Genomic DNA, 23,985 nt, shown 5'->3' with positions numbered 1-23,985 from the left:
TGGATTCCGCAGTTGGTGATGGGTAAGTCTATTGCCTGGCGCTGGGCCCGGATGTCTCGAATATATCAATGAACTAAAAGGAAGTGTGCTGCCCTGTCCATAACCGGTGAGAAGGCGGAGACATGGGGTAGCGTTTATTCTGGAGGGCATTACCTGGAGGGCAGGTATGAGACCACGTGCTGATATATCCAGGGCTCGGCGCCTGTTTAATAAGCAGCAGAGGGGCAATCAGCAGCTGCTACTGAAACAAAGAAAGACTTACATTTATATAGCCCCTTTCACGACCACTGGATGTCCCAAAAGCGCTTTGCAGCCAACTTTTTGGAGTGTAGTCATTTTTTTTAATGTTGATTAAGGGATAAATATTGGCCCAGGACACCGGGGAGAACTCCCCTGTTCTCTTTCGAAATAGTGTCATGGGATCTTTTACATCCACCTGAGAGCAGACAGGGCCTCGGTTTAATGTCTCAACCGAAAGACGTCCCCTCCGACAGTATGGCGCTCCCTCAGCACTGCCCCTCCGACAGTGCGGCGCTCCCTCAGCACTGCCCCTCCGACAGTGCGGCGCTCCCTCAGCACTGCCCCTCCGACAGTGCGGCGCTCCCTCAGCACTGCCCCTCCGACAGTGCGGCGCTCCCTCAGCACTGTCCCTCCGACAGTGCGCCGCTCCCTCAGCACTGCCCCTCCGACAGTGCGCCGCTCCCTCAGCACTGCCCCTCCGACAGTGCGGCGCTCCCTCAGCACTGCCCCTCCGACAGTGCGGCGCTCCCTCAGCACTGCCCCTCCGACAGTGCGGCGCTCCCTCAGCACTGCCCCTCCGACAGTGCGGCGCTCCCTCAGCACTGCCCCTCCGACAGTGCGGCGCTCCCTCAGCACTGCCCCTCCGACAGTGCGGCGCTCCCTCAGCACTGCCCCTCCGACAGTGCGGCGCTCCCTCAGCACTGCCCCTCCGACAGTGCGGCGCTCCCTCAGCACTGCCCCTCCGACAGTGCGGCGCTCCCTCAGCACTGCCCCTCCGACAGTGCGCCGCTCCCTCAGCACTGCCCCTCCGACAGTGCGCCGCTCCCTCAGCACTGCCCCTCCGACAGTGCGCCGCTCCCTCAGCAGTGCGCCGCTCCCTCAGCACTGCCCCTCCGACAGTGCGCCGCTCCCTCAGCACTGCCCCTCCGACAGTGCGGCGCTCCCTCAGCACTGCCCCTCCGACAGTGCGCCGCTCCCTCAGCACTGCCCCTCCGACAGTGCGCCGCTCCCTCAGCACTGCCCCTCCGACAGTGCGCCGCTCCCTCAGCAATGCACTGGAGTGTCAGCCTAGATTTTTTTTGTGCTTGAACCCGATCCCTTCTGACTCCGAGGCAAGAGTGCTGTCCACTGAGCCATGTCACCAGCGTTGAGTGGAGTTGTGGTGTGTGCTTCTGCTGTGGTCAGGTGGATGGTGCCTCATGTACTTTACGGTGAGTTACACTGAAAAGTTCCCGGTACCATCCCCACCGCCGGGCCTCATGATCTGCCGCGTATGTCGAGCGAAGGACGCTAACCATTTGCCATCGCCGAGGCGCCGCTTACACCGTATTCACCACTCCGGCTATTTCGTGCCGTTTATCACTCGCCGGTTTAGAAGCTCGGCTCATTTCCGGCCAAGTCAGGTCCTCAATCAGCCATTCTCACTGTTGGCAACTGCAAAGTGTAGACTTCGGGCGGCGTCAATCGGATGGATTTTACCATCCACCGCGTGTAACGGGCAAGTCATGTCCGCGCGAACATACCCGCTACGTGCAGTGAGGACTATATCTGCCGTTGACTTCCTGAGAACTGGAGTGTGCATATAGAAGATTACTTGGACCACACTCTGAGCAGGGTGCACAGTACTGGTCTCCATATACACTGGTTAGACCACACTTGGAGCACCGTGCACAGTTCTGGTCTCCATGTACCTTGGTTAGATCATACTTGGAGCACTGTGCACAGTTCTGGTCTCCATGTACCTTGGTTGGACCACACTATGAGCATTGTGCACAGTTCGGGTTTCTATATACTTTGGTTAGACCATACTTGGAGCACCGCGCACAGTACTGGTCTCCATATACCTGGGTTAGACCACACTTGGAGCACCGTGCACAGTTCTGGTCTCCATGTTACAAAAAGGACATCAAGGTACTGGAGAAGGTGCAAGAATGATACCAGAACTGAGAAATGATAATTTTCAGGAAGGACTGAACAGGCTGGGACCTTTCTCTCAAAAAGAGAGGACTGAGGGAATGACCTATAGAGGTCTTTACAATTCTGAAGGGGTTTGATAGGGTAGATGTACAGAAGATGCTTCCACTTGTTGGGGTATCCAAAGTTGGGGGCCATAAGTGTAAGCTGGTCACTAATAAATCCATTAAGATATTCAGGAGAAACTTCTTTACTCAGATTTGTGATCATGTGCAACTGGCCATCATATGGAGTGGTTGAGGTGAATACCACAGATGCATTTAATGGGAAGCTGGATAAGTTCATGAGGGAGAAAAGAATCGAGGGATATAGTGATAGGGTGAGATGGAGAGGGGTGGGAGGAGGCTCGTGTGGAGCATAAACCCCGGCACGGAGCAGTTGGGCCGAATGGCCTGTTTCTGTGTCTGTAAAATTCTACTCAAGATAAGGGAACTGGATCACTCCCCTGCACAGAGGTCTTTTATGTGCTGGGCAGGGCCATTGGTCCACAGTCACTGATGAAGACAAATTCTGTTTTTGTTACACAACGCTCTGGGATTTTTACATACTTTACCAGGATCACATTCCCCAATTCCACTCGTTTTTCCACATAAAATGCAAACTGGTCGCTTTGAACATAGGAGGAACATAACCCCAAAAGGGAGAACGTGTGAAGATATCTTTCAATATGGAAGAAAAGCATTTCCCCTTTTGTAGAGTGGGAACAACAGACTTGTTGATTCATGGAGACTTAAAGAAAGACTTGGATTTATATAGCGCCTTTCACGACCGCCGGACATCTCTCAGCGCTTTACAGCCAATGAAGTACTTTTGAAGTGTAGTCACTTTTGTAATGTAGGAAACGCGGCAGCCAATTTGCGCACAGCAAGCTCCCACAAACAGCAATGTGATAATGACCAGACAATCTGTTTTTTTGCAGCACAGAAGGAGGCCATTCAGCCCATTGTGCCTGTGCCGGCTCTTTGAAAGAGCGATGGTGCTGAGTCCCAAATCCCCGCTATTTGTCCTTAACCCTGTCAGTCCCTCATCCTCATGTCCCTGTCCAACTTGGTTTTAAAACCTGCTGGGCAGGCCACATTGGTCGCATGCCAGACACGAGACTCCCAAAGCAAGCGCTCTACTCGGAACTCCTTCACGGCAAACGAGCCAAAGGTGGACAGAGGAAACGTTTCAAGGACACCCTCAAAGCCTCCCTGATAAAGTGCAACATCCCCACCGACACCTGGGAGTCCCTGGCCAAAGATCGCCCTAAGTGGAGGAAGTGCATCCGGGAGGGCGCTGAGCACCTCGAGTCTTGTCGCCGAGAGCATGCAGAAACCAAGCGGAAGGAGCATGCGGCAAACCAGTCCTTCCCTCCCTTTCCCTCAACGACTGTCTGTCCCACCTGTGACAGGGACTGTAATTCCCATATTGGACTGTTGAACACTTAAGGACTCATTTTTCGAGTGGAAGCAAGTCTTCCTCGATTCCGAGGGGCTGCCTATGATGATGATGATTTAAAATTATTGATGGAATCGGCTTCCACCACAGAGCACTCCAGTTCCCGACAACTGAGTGTAAACTTTTCTCCGCATTTCCCCTCCAGATCTTTTCCCGATGATTTAGAAGCTATGGCCACCGGCCACTGACCCCCTTTCCCCGGAGGAGAATATCACTGCTCGCAATCCTAAAATGACAACATACCTCTCCCTTCCCGAGAAGGAATTTGTTTTTTTGGACTGATCTAAATGAATTTTCCAACCCTTAAAGAACCATTAGTGGAAGCTGAACCAGGTGCAAGTATCACAAAAATAAAATGCGACTTTCATTGAGACAAGGAGCTATTGAGTGGTGCAGAGAATTAGCACAGGTCACAGAGACTCATTGTATTATATATAATGGTGCTATGCAGGGGGACCCACGGTATCTTGGATCAGTTTACACAGCCTCTTTACTTACGTTTCCTGTTATATTCTGCAGTACAGCAACTCCTGTTAACAGCTCGTTCGATTTACCAGCGGCAAACATGTCAGGAATGACCCTTAACAGAAACTCCCTTTCCACTGTTACTAATTAATCCTGGATATGCTCCATCAGCAGAAGTTGCTTTATCATCATGTGTCTCGGTGGACTCGACAAAGCCCGGCACAGTACCCTTCTGAAAGGTACAGCTCTCAATGTTTTTGTTATTTGCCTGTTAAAGAGATTGGAAGGTGTAATATGTTAGAGTATCCATTGATCCCGGGTTATAAACAGGCAAAGCCTGAATATTATTTCAACATAAACCAGGAAAGTAGCATCATCTCCGAGAATGCGGTATTAGAAACATAGAAACATAGAAAATAGGTGCAAGAGTAAGCCATTCGGCCCTTCGAGCCTGCACCACCATTCAGTAAGATCATGGCTGATCATTCACCTCAGTACCCCTTTCCTGCTTTCTCTCCATACCCCTTGATCCCTTTAGCCGTAAGGGCCACATCTAACTCCCTCTTGAATATATCCAATCAACTGGCATCAACAACTCTCTGCGGTAGAGAATTCCACAGGTTAACAACTCTCTGAGTGAAGAAGTTTCTCCTCATCTCAGTCCTAAATGGCTTACCCCTTATTCTTAGACTGTGTCCCCTGGTTCTGGACTTCCCCAACATTGGGAACATTCTTCCTGCATCTAACCTGTCCAGTCCGGTCAGAATTTTATATGTTTCTATGAGATCTCTCATCCTTCTAAACTCCAGTGAGTACATGCCCGTCGATCCAGTCTCTCCTCATATGTCAGTCCTGCCATCCCGGGAATCAGTCTGGTGAACCTTCTCTGCACTCCCTCAATAGCAAGAACGTCCTTCCTCAGATTAGTAACACTCTGTCTTTCTCCATAAGCTTCAAAAACACCATCCGACATCCATGACTTCCTAACTTGCTTCCTCATTGGGTTGAAATCACATCAACTGCCTCCGATACTAGAAAGAAAGACTTGCATTTATATAGCGCCTTTCATGACCACTGGATGTCTCAAAGCGCTTTGCAGCCAATTAAGTACATTTTGGAGTGTGGTCACTGTTGTAATTTGCGCACAGCAAGCTCTACAAGCAGCAATGTGATGATAGCCAGATCGTCTGTTTTTAGTGATGTTGATTGAGGGATAAATATTGGCCAGGACACCGGGGATAACTCCCCTGCTCTTCAAAGTAGTGCCATGGGATCTTTACGTCCATCTGAGAGAGCAGATGGGGTCTCTGTTTAATGTCGCATCCAAAAGACGGTCCCTCCAACAGTGCGGCGCTCCCTCAGCACTGCCCCTCCGACAGTGCGCGCTCCCTCAGCACTGCCCCTCCAACAGTGCGGCGCTCCCTCAGCACTGCCCCTCCGACAGTGCGCGCTCCCTCAGCACTGCCCCTCCAACAGTGCGCGCTCCCTCAGCACTGCCCCTCCGACAGTGCGCGCTCCCTCTGCACTGCCCCTCCAACAGTGCGGCGCTCCCTCAGCACTGCCCCTCCGACAGTGCGCGCTCCCTCAGCACTGCCCCTCCGACAGTGCGGCGCTCCCTCTGCACTGCCCCTCCGACAGTGCGGCGCTCCCTCTGCACTGCCCCTCCGACAGTGCGGCTCTCCCTCTGCACTGCCCCTCCGACAGTGCGGCGCTCCCTCTGCACTGCCCCTCCGACAGTGCGGCGCTCCCTCTGCACTGCCCCTCCGACAGTGCGGCGCTCCCTCTGCACTGCCCCTCCGACAGTGCGGCGCTCCCTCTGCACTGCCCCTCCGACAGTGCGGCGCTCCCTCTGCACTGCCCCTCCGACAGTGCGGCGCTCCCTCTGCGCTGCCCCTCCGACAGTGCGGCGCTCCCTCTGCGCTGCCCCTCCGACAGTGCGGCGCTCCCTCAGCACTGCCCCTCCGACAGTGCGGCGCTCCCTCAGCACTGCCCCTCCGACAGTGCGGCGCTCCCTCAGCACTGCCTCTCCGACAGTGCGGCGCTCCCTCAGCACTGCCTCTCCGACAGTACGGCGCTCCCTCAGCACTGCCCCTCCGACAGCGCTGCACTGCCTCAGCACTGCCCCTCCGACAGTGCAGCGCTCCCTCAGAACTGTCCCTCCGACAGTGCAACGCTCCCTCAGCATTGCACTGGAGTGTCAGCCTGGATTTATATGCTCAAAACCCTGGAGTGGGTCTTGAACCAACAACCTTCTGACTCGTGGACAAGTGTGCTACCCACTGAGCCACGGCTGGCACTAACCCACTCTTTCCCGAGTACTTCAAACTCGGGACCTCCTCACCCCCTATGTCATCCTATAATCTATATTCTTTTAGCCACTACTTCCTGATTCGTCCCATGTTCGTTCCTCCTCTTTTCAACCTCGATGATCTTCTGCACTTTGCCCCTTGACCCCTCACTTGGCGGTCGGTCCTCCATAAAGAAATTCCAAGAGTGCAAGTAGAGACTCTATTCAATGCAGAATATTTCAGTCTTGAGGTGGTAAGAAAGAAAGACTTGCATTTATATAGCGCCTTTCACGACCATTTGACATCTCAATGCACTTTACAGCCAATGAAGTACTTTTGGAGTGCAGTCACTGTTGTAATGCTGGAATAATGTGGGTGATAAATTAAATTTTACTGAGCTGCGTTCTGGTCAATAGAGGGAGGCTCGAGATCACTCTATCATGGGGCTTGACTGTGGGAGCCTCTTCCCTGACATGTATTACTCTATGATGTTAATTGGCTGTTATGATGGATTGGTTCTGCAGCATTATTGGCCTTTGTCCCCAATCAATGCCCTGATTTACTGCACTTATTGACTTATCAACTACAGCTTCTGCCAATATATAATCAGTAAATAACACACCGACTGAGTTTGACCAGCAACTGTCAGGCAAACAATTGATCCATGTCAGGATGGTGACGGAGGAGCTAGAGTGGGACTCTGGTCGGGAGGGGAAACCAGCCAGGATTGCTGGTCACTATCCAGTGACTGCTTGGAAAGCAAAAAGAAAGGCTTGCATTTATATAGCGCCTTTCGTGACCTCAGGACATCTCAAAGCGCTTTACAGCCAATGAAGCACTTTTGGAGTGTAGTTACTGTTGTAATGTGGGAAACGCGGCAGCTAATTAGCGCACAGCAAGCTCCCACAAACAGCAACGTGATAATGACCAGATAAACTGTTTTTTTGATATGTTGATTGAGGGATAAATATTGGCCCAGGACACCGGAGATAACGCCCTTGCTCTTCTTCAAAATAGTGGCCATGGGATCTTTTACGTCCACTTGAGAGAGCAGATGGGACCTCGGTTTAACGTCTCATCCGAAAGTCAGCACCTTCGACAGTGCAGCACTCCCTCACTACTGCCCCTTCGACAGTGCAGCACTCCCTCAGTACTGCCCCTGCGAGAATGCGGCGCTCCATCAGCACTGCCCCTCCGACAGTGCAGCACTCCCTCAGCACTGCCCCTCCAACAGTGCAGCACTCCATCAGCACTGCCCCTCCGACAGTGCAGCACTCCATCAGCACTGCCCCTCCGACAGTGCAGCACTCCATCAGCACTGCCCCTCCGACAGTGCAGCACTCCCTCAGCACTGCCCCTCCAACAGTGCAGCACTCCATCAGCACTGCCCCTCCGACAATGCAGCACTCCCTCAGCACTGTCCCTCCGACAGTGCAGCACTCCATCAGCACTGCCCCTCCGACAATGCAGCACTCCCTCAGCATTGTCCCTCCAACAGTGCAGCACTCCATCAGCACTGCCCCTCCGACAATGCAGCACTCCCTCAGCACTGCCCCTCCGACAATGCAGCACTCCCTCAGCACTGTCCCTCCGACAGTGCAGCGCTCTCTCAGCACTGCCCCTCCGACAGTGCAGCACTCCATCAGCACTGACCCTCCGACAGTGCAGCACTCTCTCAGCACTGCCCCTCCGACAGTGCAGCGCTCTCTCAGCACTGCCCATCCGACAGTGCAGCGCTCTCTCAGCACTGCACTGGAGTGTCAGCCTAGATTTTTGTGCTCAAGTCCCTGGAGTGGGACTTGAACCGACAACCTTCTGACTCAGAGGCGAGAGTGCTGCACACTGACCCACAGTAAAAATGTACAAACCTTGAGCGAGGACAGGATTGGGGTCAGCAGTGTTGTTTACCCATCATGGGTTGGTTTTTACCCTCCTTAAGCTAGGGCCAGTGAAGCCAATGTGGTGCCCTACTGCTGCCTTACTAACTCAGCACATGATCAAGGTCAGAACCTCAGTGCTCGTGGACTGCATGGCTCTGCTCTGCACTGAGTGGTATATTCACCAACTGGGTGATTGGGGAGCTTGGTCCCGTCGTGCTGGATAAGAAAGGTTTATATGATGTTGTAAACTAGCCCTTCCATTAAAGTCCATCATTCCTGTAGCCTAACCCTACCATTAATGCCCATTCCTCCAGTACCCTAGTAGCAACTGCGTCAATCTTCAAATCTGGATGAAAATAAACCATTTCAAAATAAACCGAAGGAACTGTTGCACTGCTGGAGGTGCCGTCTTTCAGATGAGACGTTAAACCGAGGCCCCGTCTGCCCTCTCAGTTGGACGTAAACGCTCCTATGGCACTATATCGAAAAAGAGCAGCGGAGTTCTCCCCAGTGTCCTGGCCAATATTTATCCCTCAACCAACATCACTAAAGCAAATTCTTCTTAGGCAGCCCCTCGGAGTCGAGGATGACTTGCTTCCACACTGAGTTCTCAGGTGACTGATGAGTCCAACGCGGGACCTACAGTCTCTGTCACAGGTGGGGCAGACGGTGGTTGGAGGGACGGGTGGGTGGGGGTGCTTGAGTTATCGAGCGCTCCTTCCGCTGTCGACGTTTGGCTTCAGCTTGCTCTCGGCGATGAGACTCGAGGTGTTCGGCGCATTACCGGATGCTTCTCCTCCTTGGGCCAGGGACTCCCAGGTGTCGGTGGCGATGTTGCACTTTTTCAAGGAGGCTTTGAGGGTGTCCTTCAAGCGTTTCCTCTGCCCACTTGGGGCTCGTTTGCTGTGTCAAAGCTCCGAGTAGAGCGCTTGCTTTGGGAGTCTTGTGTCGGGCATGCGGACAATGTGGCCCGCCCAACGGAGTTGATCGAGCGTGGTCAATGCTTCGATGCTGGGGATGTTGGCCTGAGCGAGAACACTGACGTTGGTGCGTCTATCCTGCCAATGGATTTGTAGGATCTTGCGGAGGCAGCGCTGGTGGTATTCCTCCAGTGTTTTGAGGTGCCTGCTGTACATGGCCCATGTCTCTGAGCCATATAGGAGGGCAGGAATCACCATCGCTCTGTAGACCATGAGATTGGTGCCGGGTTTGAGGTCCTGGTCTTCAAACACTCTCTTCCTCAGGAGACCGAAGGCTGCACTGGCACACTGAAGGCGGTATTGAACCTCGTCATCGATGTCTGCCCTTGTTAATAGTAGGCCCCCGAGGTATGGAAAATAGTCCACGTTGACCAAGGCCTCACAGTTGATTTTGATAATCGGGGGGCAGTGCTGTGTGGCGGGGTAGATGAACTTTGTCTTACAGATGTCTGTGTCCTGTAATTCAATGACAGAGGATGGGACGATCTTGGATCTGGCCTGGAGGTGGTGGAGGTTGAACAGATTCCCGTTTGTTCTATAAATTAGCTCCACTCTAGCGGGGAGCTTACTGAGGGTGAGATGGAGCATTGCAGCAAGCAAGATCGAGACGAGCGTTGGTGCGATGACACAGCCTTGCTTGACCCCGGTCCGAACGTGGAATGGGTCTGTGAGGGATCCAATGGTCAGGATCATGGCTCGCATGTCATCGTGAAGCAGGCAGAGGATGGTGACAAACCTTTGGGGGAAGCCGAATTTGAGGAGGAAGCTCCACAATCCCTCACGGTTGTCGAAGGCCTTTGTGAGGTCAAAGGCCTTTGTGAGGTCAAAGGCGGCCATGTACAAGGGTTGGTGCTGTTCCTTGCCTTTCTCTTGGATTTGTCGCGCGGTGAAGATCATGTCAACTGTACCCCTGAGTGGGCGGAATCCGCATTGCGACTCTGAGAGGATCTCTTCAGCCAAAGGGAGCAAGACGATTGAGGAGGATTCTTGCGATGACTTTCCCTGTGGCAGACAGCAGGGAAACTCCTCTGTAATTACCGCAATCGGACTTGTCGCCTTTCTTGAAGATGGTCACGATTACCATGTCTCTGAGATCCGCTGGCATGCTCTCCCCCCGCCCCCATTCCAGATACGATTGTCTGGTCATTATCACATCTCTGTTGGTAGGAGCTTGCTGTGCGCAAATTGGCTGCCTTGTTTCCTACAGTGCAACAGTGACTACACTCCAAAAGTACTTCATTGGCTGTAAAGTGCTTTGGGACGTTCTGAGATCGTGAAAGGCGCTGTATGAATGCAAGTCTTTCTATTCTTTCTAACAAGCTTCAAATGTTGGAAACTCAAGCAAAAACCAGACGTGTTAGACCTGCTCAATGGTCCATCAGGATGTGTAAAGAGAAAAGGTGGGACATCATTTCAGGGGCGGACGCCTCCAGAATGACATGCTGCTAATAAGTGGTTGCTTGGGAGAAAGGAATAGAATGATATGCAGATAGATGCAATTGGGTGGGAGGAGGCTCGTGTGGAGCATAAACACCTGCACAGAGCAGTTGGGCCGCACGGCCTGTTTCTGTGAGGTAAAGTCTAATGAATAAGTTCTGGAGAAGTGCCTATATCTGACACTAACCCAACTTTTCTCACTCAAATGTTGTTCTTCGAGCGGTTTCATTTTTTTTTTTAAATTTGAGATTTGTGCAGCGGTGTGCGTTAATGACATTATTATTCACCTCTTTTGTCACAGAGTTCATTTATTGACCAAGGTTACATTCGTTAGCAATAGACACACAATAGGAACATACTGAGTACAAGCGTTACATCATTCAGAGGGACATGACAGTTACAAAATGCAACAAGTCTCGGTCGAGTAAATCAGACACATGCAATCTTCATCAGAACAAAGAGAGTAAAAACGTCTTGCAAATGTCACCTTGTGATAAAGCTTACATGGCATGAGAACAAATGGCCAACGTAGGGTTAATAAGCTCATAACAACTGCGAGGCATTTTCAGAACAAGAACTAATGATTTTTTTTCTGGTCCAGACGGGGATTTATTTCCTTCCCACATTGACCAAGCTGTAAACATCTGCCGTTTAATGGGAAGCTGGATTAGCACAGGAGGGAGAAAGGAATTTCCGGATAGGCTGACCAGGTGAGATGAAGGGATGGGAGGAGGCGTGAGTGGGGCATAAACCCCGGCACGGACCTGCTGGGCCGAATGGCCTGTTTCTGTGCTGTAAATACTATGGAGTTGAAATTGCCTTTATAACGCTGCCGGTTAGCACCGGTGCCAGGCGGCTAACGGGCGCGAAAGGCTCACCCGTCTGCGTTAAGCGGCGTCCACGGCTCCGGAGCAATAAGGTGGGCTCTTTGGTAGAGCCGTCAAGAGGTAACGCTGCGCCCTCCCACGTGGTGACGTCATCCAGCGTGCCACGCCCCCTTGGCGCCGCTCCCGCGATATTCGGTTTGCACGGACGCCTAGTGGCTGGGCATCCGGACTGCCTGGGAAACGTGGAGGGAACATCGCGGGGCTTGGGCGTATTCGCCCAGGGATCAAGGTACGTTTTTTTAAAACATTTATTTCATCTTTTCATTAGTTGTGCCAGTGGGAAAGTGTGTGTGTGTGTGGGTCGGAGAAGTTTGAGTTTGTTTTTTCCTTTCTGTTTTTTCACCTGGTATGTCGGCAGGCTCCCGTGGCGAGATTGAGTGGGCCTCCTGAGCTCCCGCCCCGTTATCGCCCGAGGGTGAGTGCACAACATCACCTTTAGCGCTGCTCTCTCGTCTTTGGGCGTAAAAAACAAATTTTGCAGTTTGAGCCCACACCTAATGCCCGGCGTTAAAATCAGCACTCGGGCAGTGACACCGCCTCAAAAACGGCCATAACCAATTTCAGGTCCTCTGTAATTCTATGATAGCCAACTCATCGAACATTGAAGTCACAAAATAACTGCTGTCAAAGCCCTGACAGAACAACTGTCTGCACGGTAGCAGAATGGTCATGTTGCTGGACTTGTAATCCATGATCCCAGAGACACAAGTTCAAATCCCACCACACCAGCGGGGGAATTTAAATTTGGTTAATTAATAAATCTGGTCGTTAAAAGCCCATCTGACTCACTAATGTCCTTTAGGGAGGGAAATCTGCTGTCCTTACCCGGTCTGGGAGAATTAGATTCAATGGACATGCAGAATCTTCCAACAGGATGGGGCAAGTTTCTTTATCATGAAATCTCACAGGACCGAAGGAGGCCATTCGGCCCATCGTGCCCGTGAGAGAGCCGTCCAATTAGCCCCAGTCCCCTCAAAGGAGACATTGTCCATTTTATGGGCCGACATTGGTCAACAGATCAAAACGGTGAAAAAGAAACCCAACTTTAATGCCTTGTCCTGTTGACGTGCTGCAGTCTGGAGGGATACATGGAAAGCAAGGGATGTTACTCTTACACAGGATGGTTTCCATCTCGCGTTTTAATTAAAGGATAGATTTACACATTCCATTCCCCACTGGGAGCTGCAGTTAGAGTGTGGGCAGGAAGTAGTGAAACACTTTCGCTCCAATTCTCCATTCTCTCTTGTCATGTGAGCATGGAATCAATGAATTTACCCTTAAGTTCTCTATCAAACAGGAGATAAAATAACATTGCAAGTGTATTGAATCTATTTCACTCGCGCAGTTGGAGAATATACAGCAGATTTAAACGATGCTTCAAAAAGCCTCCCACTGCACTGGAACTGAATATCAAGCGCTGTATATAATGGGCGGCACCGTTTTGCACCAGCGCCCGAGACAAATATCTCGACCCTTAGTTCTGGGGCCCCTATCTGGAGGCCCTTCAAGCCTCCAGGATCTCTGCGCTCCTCCAATTCTGCCCGATTTCCTTCACTCCAACACCGGCGGCCGTGCCTTCAGCTGCCCAGGGCCCTGAGCTCTGGAATTCCCTCCCTAAACCTCTCCGCCTCTCTCCTCCTTTAAAGACGCTCCTTAAAACCTACCTCTCTGACCCAGCGTTTGGTCACCTGTCCTGATAGCTCTTCTTGGGCTCTGTGTTAAATTTTGATTAATGGTCCTCCTGTGAAGTGCCACGAGACGTTTTACTTTGTTAAAGGTGCTATATAAATGAAACTTTGTTATCATTCCACAGCTGTCTAGAACCTTATGTTCTTCATACAGCATCAAACCTTGCCAGCACTGAGGTCTTTTAAGAGTTAGTTTGTTTGTACAGCCTTGCTATTTTGTTTCAGCTTTCCCGCAACTTTTATTTCTAGATTTGTTTATTTTTTGTACAGAATTTATTTTTCTTTTTATTGATGATAATTATAGTTTCCTAACTCAAAGCAGTCCGACCCTGTATAAAGACTCGATCGGCTCCTGATAAATTAGTTAAGCAGGGTTAAGAAGATTCGGCCTCATGATTTGGCAGAAGAATTAGGAGCAGGAGTCGGCCATTCGGCTCCTCGAGCCTGCTCCGCCATTCAATGAGATCATGGCTTACTAATCCTTGATTGCCTTAACATTCACTGATTTTTGGGGGGGATTTTCGGGCACATTTTCTGCCTTGTGCACCTGGTGTATTCGGGAACGCAGATGAGGAAACTCTGCTCCCCACAGCCGGGGATTTTCCCATCCAGGCGTTTTTAGATGGGGAGATCTACAAAGCTTTGCACGGTGATTGAGGCTGTGAGTTTGTGGACATTTCATGCGTGACCCTTACAGCCAATGGGAGATTTTGTTCAAGCTTATGTGGACCATTATATATGATTAACGTAGAAGTAAACATGCAATATTGAATTTCCTTGTCAATTGATTAGCCATGCAGATGACTATTAGCTGATTTGGCAATCAGGCGTTCCTGGGGCTGAGGTCAGGAAATTCCGGGCCTGTAACCAATGTAACCAATGTCCCTTCGAATTTGTTTGGGGTGTGCAGTCCCTTTAAATTTTCTGCACGGTCACGTGTGCATGGTGTCCTTTCCAGCGGCTGGTGAGCGGGACTTCCTGATTGGTGCGTGGCCACGCACCTTAGGGGGAGGGAACATTTCCCCCATAAACCTGTCTGTTAAAATGAATGACTAAAATCATGGCTTGCGGCCTGACGATTTCCTGACCTGCGCTCTCTGTTGGGAGCGCTGCTTCTAGCCGGGAGAAAACCCAACTGATGTGCATCTCCAACACACTGGGCTGGAGCTTGGTCAGCATTTCCACCCGGTTTCTCAGCAGTATTCCTATTTTTTTTGGTTGAAGGTTTTTGAGCAAGTGTCGGGGCAAGGGAAAGATGGGAGGGGAGGAAAGAACAAAAGGGAAGGTCTGTGATAGGGTGAGAGGCAGGAGAGATTAAGACACAAAAGGGATGATGGTGCGAGGCAAAAGGGGATGGTAATGGGACAAGTCAAGAAACAAAAGATGGGTCTAGATAGGGTGTAAATGGCAGAATCATCAACAGCTGCCTTGGGGGAAAAACCCAAAAAAAAGAAAATAAATAGGGGCAGAGGTTATGGTTTGAAATTGTTGAACTCGATGTTGGGTCCAGAAGGCTGTAAAGTGCCTAAATGAAAGATGAGGTGCTGTTCCTCGAGTTTACGTTGAGCTTCATTGGAACAGTGTAAGAGGCCGAGGACGGAGGTGTCGGAGTGGGAGTGGAGCGGGGAATTAAAGTGACAGGCAACCGGAAGCTCGTGGTCACGCTTACGGACTGAACGGAGATGTTCTGTTTAAAAACCTGTTACATCTCTAACTTTTTCCAGTTCTGACGAAGAGTCACAGACCCGAAACGTTAACTCTCTTTCTCTCTCCACAGATGCTGCCCGACCCACTGAGTATTTCCAGCATTTTCTGTTTTTGTTTCAGATTCCAGCATCTGCAGTATTTTGCTTTTGTGCTAATGTTATCTACATTTTTGCCGTGTGTTTTATTGAGATATTTTGTACTATTATGATGAGGTATCTGTGCAGAGAGAAGCAAAGGTTGCAGTAAGTCTGGTCGGTATCTCCAGTCGGAACATTGATGGAAGAGGTCTATCAGGGAGACCATTCCTTCAGGAAATCCCGGCCCAAATGCACTCAAAGATGAATCCAGGACTACAAGACTCTCTGGAAAAAGACTTGCATTTCTCTCACGTGACCTTTAGCAAGGAAAGTTCATTTTATAACGGCGAATCGAAAGTGAAGGGCGGATGCCCATGGTACATGGCACCAGCAAGGTGAGCGATCACAGAGCTCGCCAACAATGGCCGACTCAGTCACACCAAGCTTGGAATTTTCGAATCGATGCATGTTGTCGGAGGGAGGGGACGACCTGAGGGAGCTGAGGAGTTTCAGGGGATCCTGGGGAAGAGTGAGTTACAGTAGGAGATGCTGCGTGTAGTATAGCTCCCCCTTGTGGACTACTGCTCCACCTAGTGGACTACTGATGTAATGCAACTTACAGGTACAACGTCTCAAATCCAGCTGTCCGAAAATCGGAATTGTCGGAAAAAAACGGACATTTTTGAGAAAATCCCATTTGATATTCAGTAAAATAAAATCCGGAATTACTGTCCAAAAACCGTTGCTATGTTTTAAATGGTGTGCAATTGGTCTGAGCCTAGCCAAATGACCCTCAACCCAACACGACCCGACCTGACCCACGCCACCATTATAGCACTTTGTCTGTCTCGAAAACCGGCACGGTCTTGGTCCCGAGGTTGCCGGATTTGAGACGTTGTACCTGTACTGATGTAAATAATAAAAGATCATGTGGCGAAGTCACATGATGAGAGTTGAGCGCCATCTTGTGTTAGTGTTGTTGCAGGAATATATCACACCACAGTGGGGGTGTGGGGAAGCTTGTGTCGGATTGGATGTTGGGATATGAGTACGGAGACAGGAAAGCTCGGAGCAGGAATGACCATCGCAGAGTGCTGATGAGATAGAGGGAGTCCAGTATCTTTTGCGCTGCGTGTAATATTAAAGAAGTCAGAGTGGGACGAGGCAAAATCTTCCCGCTGTGTTTGCAATGTCACCAATATTTGGGAGGTTAATTTTAGCCGAAAATGTCCAGCGGGGACTTGACGGGATCAGGTGGAAGGCCAGCTTGATAGCCTGCCCAATATTGCTCTCTGTTGAGAGTGAAATCAGACGGGTTAGGTGAAAGCCCCCTTGTGCTCAATGACTCATCCAGGTAATGTATAACCTTGCAAATGGCAATAAAACTAAAGGAGTAATTTCAACTGAACTTACCCGGTGGGAAATTGACGCGATCGGATCAAACCGCTCATTTTACATTCCATTGACTTCATTGGTGTTGTGTAACACGGGCAGCTCATCCGATTGTGTCTGTATCTCACCGGGCGGGCTAAATTAAAAGCCCCCACCCACTCAGCACCCTCCCCTCATAATGTATGCACCTGTGAGGATGCTCATAGGTTGGTAGAGCTTGTTGCATTGTGAGTGGTTTAGCCAGTCACGTGATGTTCACAAGACTCAATAAAACCCCAGCCAGTTGGGTTCGGGGGATCCACGATAGGGCAGGTGGTTGTGAGCCTGGTGGATGAACTGGTAATGTGTCGTGTGATTGTTAAACCTTTGCTAATAAAGCAACTAGTTCTTAATAGCAATGTGTTGCTGTGAATTCTTAAGCAAAGAAATCAGGAAGCAAATACATTACACCTCTCAAGACCCAAGATGACTAACTTTTCATGCATGAAGCTGGGTCATTGAATAAATTTAAGACAGAGATAGACAGTTTCTTAACCAATAACGGGATAAGGGGTTATGGGGAGCGGGCGGGGAAGTGGACCTGAGTCCATGATTGGATCAACCATGATCGTATTAAATGGCGGAGCAGGCTCGAGGGGCCATATGGCCTACTCCTGCTCCTATTTCTTATGTGGCTGCAGAGAATAGTTTGAATGTTTTATAATGAATCATAGATGCAGTTAAGGGGAAGCTCTAAATGCATGAGGGAGAAAGGGATAGAAGGATATGCCGATGGGGTGAGACGAAGAAGGGGTGGAGGAGGCTGGTGTGGGGCATAAACACCGACACAGACCAGTTGGGCCGAACGGCCTGTTTCAGTGCCGTGGACTCGGTACAGCCCGTCGTAAATCGAGGTACAAAGCAAAGTATGCGTGCTGTGCCGGTTGGAGGGAGGTGTGCGGCCGGACGTGCCGTGGGCTCAGGAGTATTGCCAGATGGACCACAGGGTGCCCAGGCTGATTCCGTAAGCCAGGACCGCCAGCAGGTAGATGCGGAAGAGGAGCACGTCCAGGACGTAGCCCACCTGCAGCCACTCCTTGGCGATGTCCCGGCACTCTTCCCGCTTCTCCAGGAACTGGCGGATAGCCGAGATCTCGTGCAGGATGCCGGCCACAGCGAGGGGGGAGTCCGCCGGAGGCTGGCTGGAGTCCGCTGGCCTCTCGCTGTCCGCCCCATAATCGCAGGCAAAGTGATTCAGTCGCACTGTCAACGTTAAAAAAACAAAAACACACACACAGTCGCTTTACAATCCTCCTTTACAAATCCCTCTATGGCCTCACCCCTCCCGATCTCTGCAACCTCCTCCAGTCCCCACCCCCCCAACCCAGCTCCACCCACGCTCCTCCCCACCCCCCCCCCCCCCCGAGATCTCTGCACTCCTTCGATTCTCTTACACATCCTGCGGTTTCCGTCTCTGGTTTGCACTGTCGCTTGCGCCCCCCCCCACACCACCGCTCCCTCGCCGTCCATCCACCCACCTGTGCTGCCCTTATTATCCCTGGCGTTGTCCGGCGTCTCGCCGCAATGCCGCGTGGGGTGGAATCGCCTCTTATCCCGGATGCAGAGCAAGACGGTGGCTTTGTCCAGGACCCAGTGCTTCACCCACTCCGGCACGTGGGGCTGGAGGTCCTGCTTGTGCACCAGTCGCACGATGAGAATGGTCTCCGTCAGGCTGATCACCAGCAAGGCCATGCACACCACGAAATACACCCCTGGAATGGAAAGAAAGAAAGAAAGACTTGCATTTATAAGAACCTAAGAACTAGGAGCAGGAGTAGGCCATACGACCCCTCGAGCCTGCTCCACCATTTAATACGATCATGGCTGATCTGATCATGGACTCAGGTCCACTTCCCTGCCCGCTCCCCATAACCCTTTTTCCCTTATCGGTTAAGAAACTGTCTCTTTCTGTCTTTAAATTTATTCAACATCCCAGCTTCCACAGCTCTCTGAGGCAGCGAATTCCACAGATTTACAACCCTCTGAGAGAAGAAATTTCTCCTCATCTCAGTTTTAAATGGGCTGCCCCTTATTCTAAGATCGTGCCCTCTAGTTCTAGTCTTCCCCATCAGTGGAAACATCCTCTCTGCATCCACCTTGTCAAGTCCCCGCATAATCCTTTACGTTTTAATAAGATCACCTCTCATTCTTCTGAATTCCAATGAGTAGAGGCCCAACCTACTCAACCTATCCTCATATTTCAACCCCCTCATCCCCGGAATCAACCTCGTGAACCTTCTGTGAACTGTCTCCAAAGCAAGTATATCCTTTCATAAATATGGAAACCAAAACTGCACGCAGTATTCCAGGTGTGGCCTCACCAATACCCTGTATAACTGTAGCAAGACTTCCCTGCTTTTATACTCCATCCCCTTTGCAATAAAGGCCAAGATTCCATTGGCCTTCCTGATCACTTGCTGTAGTTGTATACTATCCTTTTGTGTTTCAGGCACAAGTATATAGCGCCTTTCACGACCACACGGATGCCCCAAAACGCTTTACAGCCAATGAAGTACTTTTGGAGTGTAGTCACTGTTGTAATGTAGGAAACGCAGCAGACAATTTGCGCACAGCAAGCTCCCACAAATAGCAATGTGATAATGACCCAGATCACCTGTTTTTTGTTCTGTTGATTGAGGGATAAATGTTGACCAGACACCGGGGATAACTCCTCTCCTGTCCTTCAAAATAGTGCCATGGGATCTTTTACGTCCGCCTGAGAGGGCAGATGGGACCTCGGTTTAACATCTCATCTGAAAGACGGCACCTCTGACAGTGCAGCACTCCCTCAGCACTGCCCTTCCGACTTTTTCCAGTTCTGACAAAAGGTCATTGACCTGAAACGTTAACTCTGTTTCTCTTTTTATAGATGCTGCCTGACCTAATGAGCATTTCTGGCATTTTCTGCTTTTATAACACATTTCCATTCCCCAGGTTCAAACTCTGATACTGTTTTTCACTTTAAAAGAGCAGCTTTTTAAAAGCAAATGATCATTCTATTCAGTGTTAGAATGGTTACAGCACAGAGGGAGGCCATTCAGCCCGTTGAGCCCATACCAGCTCTCTGCAAGAGCCCTTCAGCCAGTCCCACTCTCCCGCCCTTTCCTGTAGCACTGCTAATTATTTTCCTTTAGGTACTTATCCAATTCCCTTTTGAAAACTGATTAAATCTGCCTCCACCACCCTCGGGCAATGAGTTCCAGATTCATGTCGCCTTTGGCCTTAAAACCTACCTCTTTGACCAAGCTTTTGGTCACCTGCGCTAATTTCTACTTGTGCGTCTCGGTGTCAAATTTTTAAAATCTCACAATACTCCTGTGAAGCACCTTGGGACGTTTCACTGCGTTAAAGGCGCTATATAAATACAAGTTGTTGGTTCTTTTACCAATCATGTTAAATCTGTGCCCTCCGGTTCAACCAAACCTTCTCCCGACACAAGCCAAGAGCGGACTCTGAAGTGGGAAAAGTTTCCATTTACCGATCAGTGGAGTGCCGATGGCTGTAGCTGGCAGGGTGTCGGACACGATGATCAGAAAAACGGAATATCCCAGAAGAAGGGTAATTTTAAACGACACCCGCTCTCCACTGTCCGGAGGCAGATAAAAGCCTATGATGTCCATAACCATCAGGAAGATACTGGGCAGCAGCAAGCTGACCGCGTAGAACAAGGGCCTCCGTCGGATGACGAGCTGAGGTAAAATAAGAGAGAAATATTGTCATGATACTACCATGGATAGAAGTCATTTTTTTTAAAATTTCAAAATATACTTTATTCATATAAAAATTTGCACGATACATTGGAAAGCAGTTCAGTTCATTTAGATGCAGTCAGCAATTCCATACAATACATTTGGATACTGATGGCAGTTTCGTTCAACACATTTGCTTGCTTTACATTTCAAGATACAATTCAGTACAATCTAAGATACATTGTAATACAATTATGTTACATGTGACACTATACGGTACACAAAATGGGTGAGGGTGCAGTTACATTTCTTTGCAACATACATTACTAAACAGAACATGGCACTACATAGGTGTTTTCAGATTGTGGTGCTCTATGTATACAAAAAATTTACAAGTAGAAGTCATGCTACAGCTATTGAAAGCCCTGGTTAGACCACACCTGGAGTACTCTGAGTGGCTTGTCAGCTGTGGCTCAGTGGGCAGCAGCACCCTTACCTCTGGGTCAGAACATTGTGGGTTCAAGTCCCACTCCAGAGACTTGAGCATAAAGCTAGGCTGACACTCCAGTGCAGTGCTAAGGGAGCGCTGCACTGTCAGAGGTGGTGTCTTTCAGATAAGATGTTAAACCGAGGCCCCGTCGGGTGGATGTAAGAATTCAATGGTGCTATTTTGAAGAACAGCAAGGGGGAGTTCTCCCTAGTGACCTAGCCAAATATTTATCTCTCAACCAATGCCTAAAAACAGATGATTTGATCATTATTTGGACGACATGAGGTTGTGAAAGGTGCTATAGAAATGCAAGTTATTTTTTTAAACTATGGAACTCTTCACCTCCTTTAGTTTTTCCTGATTCTTGTAATGGACCCTAGGTCAGTGTCACTTAATCACTGCTTTCTGATTTATCTCATCTTTTCTCTTCTGGTCAAACCTCAGTGCCCTGTACAATGGATCCTCGTCCTACAACGAGATTTTTTTGATGCAAAAATAAAAGACCCTTTGTCCCATCAGCGTGGACTGAATTTCAGCTCGGGCTCCAGATGAGGAAGAACAGTTTGTTTAATACACTCCATGCTGCAATGTTACAAGAATCTACTAATACATAGCTTGTGACAGGATATCACCGTACAGTCTTGCGTAGACCAAAAGTTAGTCATAAATGTTAAGTAAGAGGAACTTACAAAGAAGCGCATTTCTGCGTAGCCGTCAGACACGCCTCTTTCAAGGTTAAATTCATTGAATTGGGTATCAACGTAAAGGAGCTCCCATTCGCCCTGGTTCATGAAAACATTCCTGTCATACTTCACAAGGTCAGGGGATCGCCACAACGAGATATTGATATCTCGAACTGGAAATATATGGGAAAACAATTGAACAGCTTGTAATCTAAATTCTAGACTCACACTGTAACAACAACTTGCATTTATATAGCACCTTTAACATAGTAAAACATCCCAAGGAGCTTCATCGGAGCGTTATTAAGAAAACTTTGACACTGAGCACATAGTAGATATTAGGACAAGGCTTGGTCAAAGAAGTAGGTTTTAAGGAGCGTTTTAAAGGAAGAAGGAGAGGCGGAGAGGTTTAGGGAGAGAATTCCTAGGAAGCGCTTAGGGCCCAGGCAACAATGATGAAGCGATGAACATCGGTGATGCACAAGAGGCCAGAATTGAAGGAACTCCGAGATCTCTGAGGCTTGCAGGAGGTTACAGAGATAAGGAGGGGCGAGGCCACGGAAGGATTTGAAATCAAGGCGTTGTTGAAACAGGAGCCAATGTAGGTCAGTGGGTGATGGGTGATCGGGACTCGCTATGAATCTTGGAGTTCAATATAATCAGTGCTGCGTGCAGCTTGGCTGTCGCGTTTCCCACATTGCAACAGTGACTACACTTCAAAAGTAATACATTGGCTGTAAAGAGCTTTGGGATGTCCTGAGGTTGTGAAAGAGGTTATATAAATGCAAGTTCTCTTTCTTTCCCAAGTTCTCTGGGGAAATTAATCATCAGTTACTGAGAGAGTCGCCAGTCTAACAAAGTGACCCTGACACCACATTCTCCAAGTCCATGCTCCCATCGAATGAGGCTCTGAGCCAGGAACAGAGTGTTGGAATGGCTTAAACAACTAATATATAATATAACAAATATAATATAATTGATATAATCAATATAGCATAATATCTTATATATGACATAATTTATATAATCTTGTAAGAAAGAGGAGTTGTGAGTAGGCCATTCAGCCTGCTCCACCATTCAATAAGATCACGGCTGATCATCGACCTCAACTCCACTTTCCCACCCAGTCCCCATATCCCTTGATTCCCTTAGAGTCCAAGAATCTATCGATCTCAGCCTTGAATATACTCAACGACTGAGTCTCCACAGCTCTCTGGGGCAAAGAATTTCAAAGATTCAGAGCCCTCTGAGTGAAGAATAATATACGCAATATGATTAATATAATATAAAAATTCTCTTGCATAACAATCGAATCCCATCAGCACTGATGTGGGTTTCCTCACAATTATGTTATAAAAATAAATTAATGTCAAAACCTCTGCTTCTATTGTGTTGATGAGTGAGCCCCAGGTTAACTATATCTAACAACTTAATACCCTGTAGCATTACTTTGAAAAATAAAATATTAATACTTCTTCCTTTCTTCTTGTACAGTCAACTTCACACAGTCATAAGAACATAAGAAATAGGAGCTGGAGTAGGCCATACGGCCCCTCGAGCCTGCTCCGCCATTTAATAAGATCATGGCTGATCCGATCATGAACTCGGGTCCACTTCCCTGCCTGCTCCCCATAACCTCTTATTCCCTTATCAGTTAAGAAACTGTCTATCTCTGTCTTAAATTTATTCAATGTCCCAGCTTCCACAGCTCTGTGAGGCAGCGAATTCCACAGATCCGCAATCCTCTGAGAGAAGAAATTTCTCCTCATCTCAGTTTTAAATGGGCGGCCCCTTATTCTAAGATCGTGCTCTCTAGTTCTAGTCTCCCCTATCAGTGAAAACATCCTCTTTGCATCCACCTTGTCAAACCCCCTCATAATCTTATACGTTTCGATAAGATCACCTCTCATTCTTCTGAATTCCAATGTGTATAGGCCCAACCTACTCAATCTTTCCTCAAAAGTCAACCCCCTCATCTCTGGAATCAACCTTGTAAACCTTCTCTGAACTGCCTTCACAGCAAGTATATCCCTTCATAAATATGGAAACCAAAACTGCACACAGTATTCCAGGTGTGGCCTCACCGATACCCTGTACAACTGTAGCAAGACTTCCCTGCTTTTATACTCCATCCCCTTTGCAATAAAGACCAAGATTCCATTGGCCTTCCTGATCACTTGCTGTACCTGCATACTATCCTTTTGTGTTTCATGCACAAGTTCCCTCAGGTCGCACTGTACTGCAGCACTTTGCAATCTTTCTCCATTTAAATAATAACTTGCTCTTTGATTGTTCCTGCATGACCTCACACTTTCCAACATTATACTTTATCTGCCAAATTGTTGCCCACTCACTTAGCCTGTCTATGTCCTTCTGCAGATTTTTTGTGTTCTCCTCACACATTGCTTTTCCTCCCATCTTTGTATCGTCGGCAAACTTGGCTACGTTACACTCAGTTCCTTCCTCCAAGTCGTTAATGTAGATTGTAAATAGTTAGTTCCTGTCATCCAACTAATGCTAAATTAGAAAGACTTGTTCAATTGGAAATAAAATTGCTTTCTTTGTCATTTTTTGATTATATTGTAGATTTGCAAAATAGGCCACTACACATTGGAGGCTTTCTGCCCTG

The 23,985-nt window shown here is 49.0% G+C and overlaps 1 protein-coding gene across 1 annotated transcript in view; it reads right to left on the bottom strand.

Moving 5' to 3' along the window:
- Nucleotides 1-17,413: 17,413 nt before the first annotated feature.
- LOC139275672 (5-hydroxytryptamine receptor 3A-like) overlaps nt 17,414-23,985 on the bottom strand; it is a 32,674-nt gene continuing 26,102 nt past the window's right edge. Inside the window, exons 6-9 of the mRNA XM_070892838.1 lie at nt 21,363-21,529; nt 19,973-20,183; nt 17,973-18,206; nt 17,414-17,697 (exon numbers count right to left, since the gene is read on the bottom strand). Of these exons, the coding sequence (XP_070748939.1) occupies nt 17,414-17,697; nt 17,973-18,206; nt 19,973-20,183; nt 21,363-21,529 (896 nt within the window). The remainder of the gene's footprint in view (nt 17,698-17,972; nt 18,207-19,972; nt 20,184-21,362; nt 21,530-23,985) is intronic.

Source organism: Pristiophorus japonicus, chromosome 11, assembly GCF_044704955.1.
Source record: "Pristiophorus japonicus isolate sPriJap1 chromosome 11, sPriJap1.hap1, whole genome shotgun sequence".
In the NCBI taxonomy this organism is placed as follows: Eukaryota; Metazoa; Chordata; class Chondrichthyes; family Pristiophoridae; genus Pristiophorus; species Pristiophorus japonicus.
This window is presented reverse-complemented; position numbering and strand designations above follow the sequence as displayed.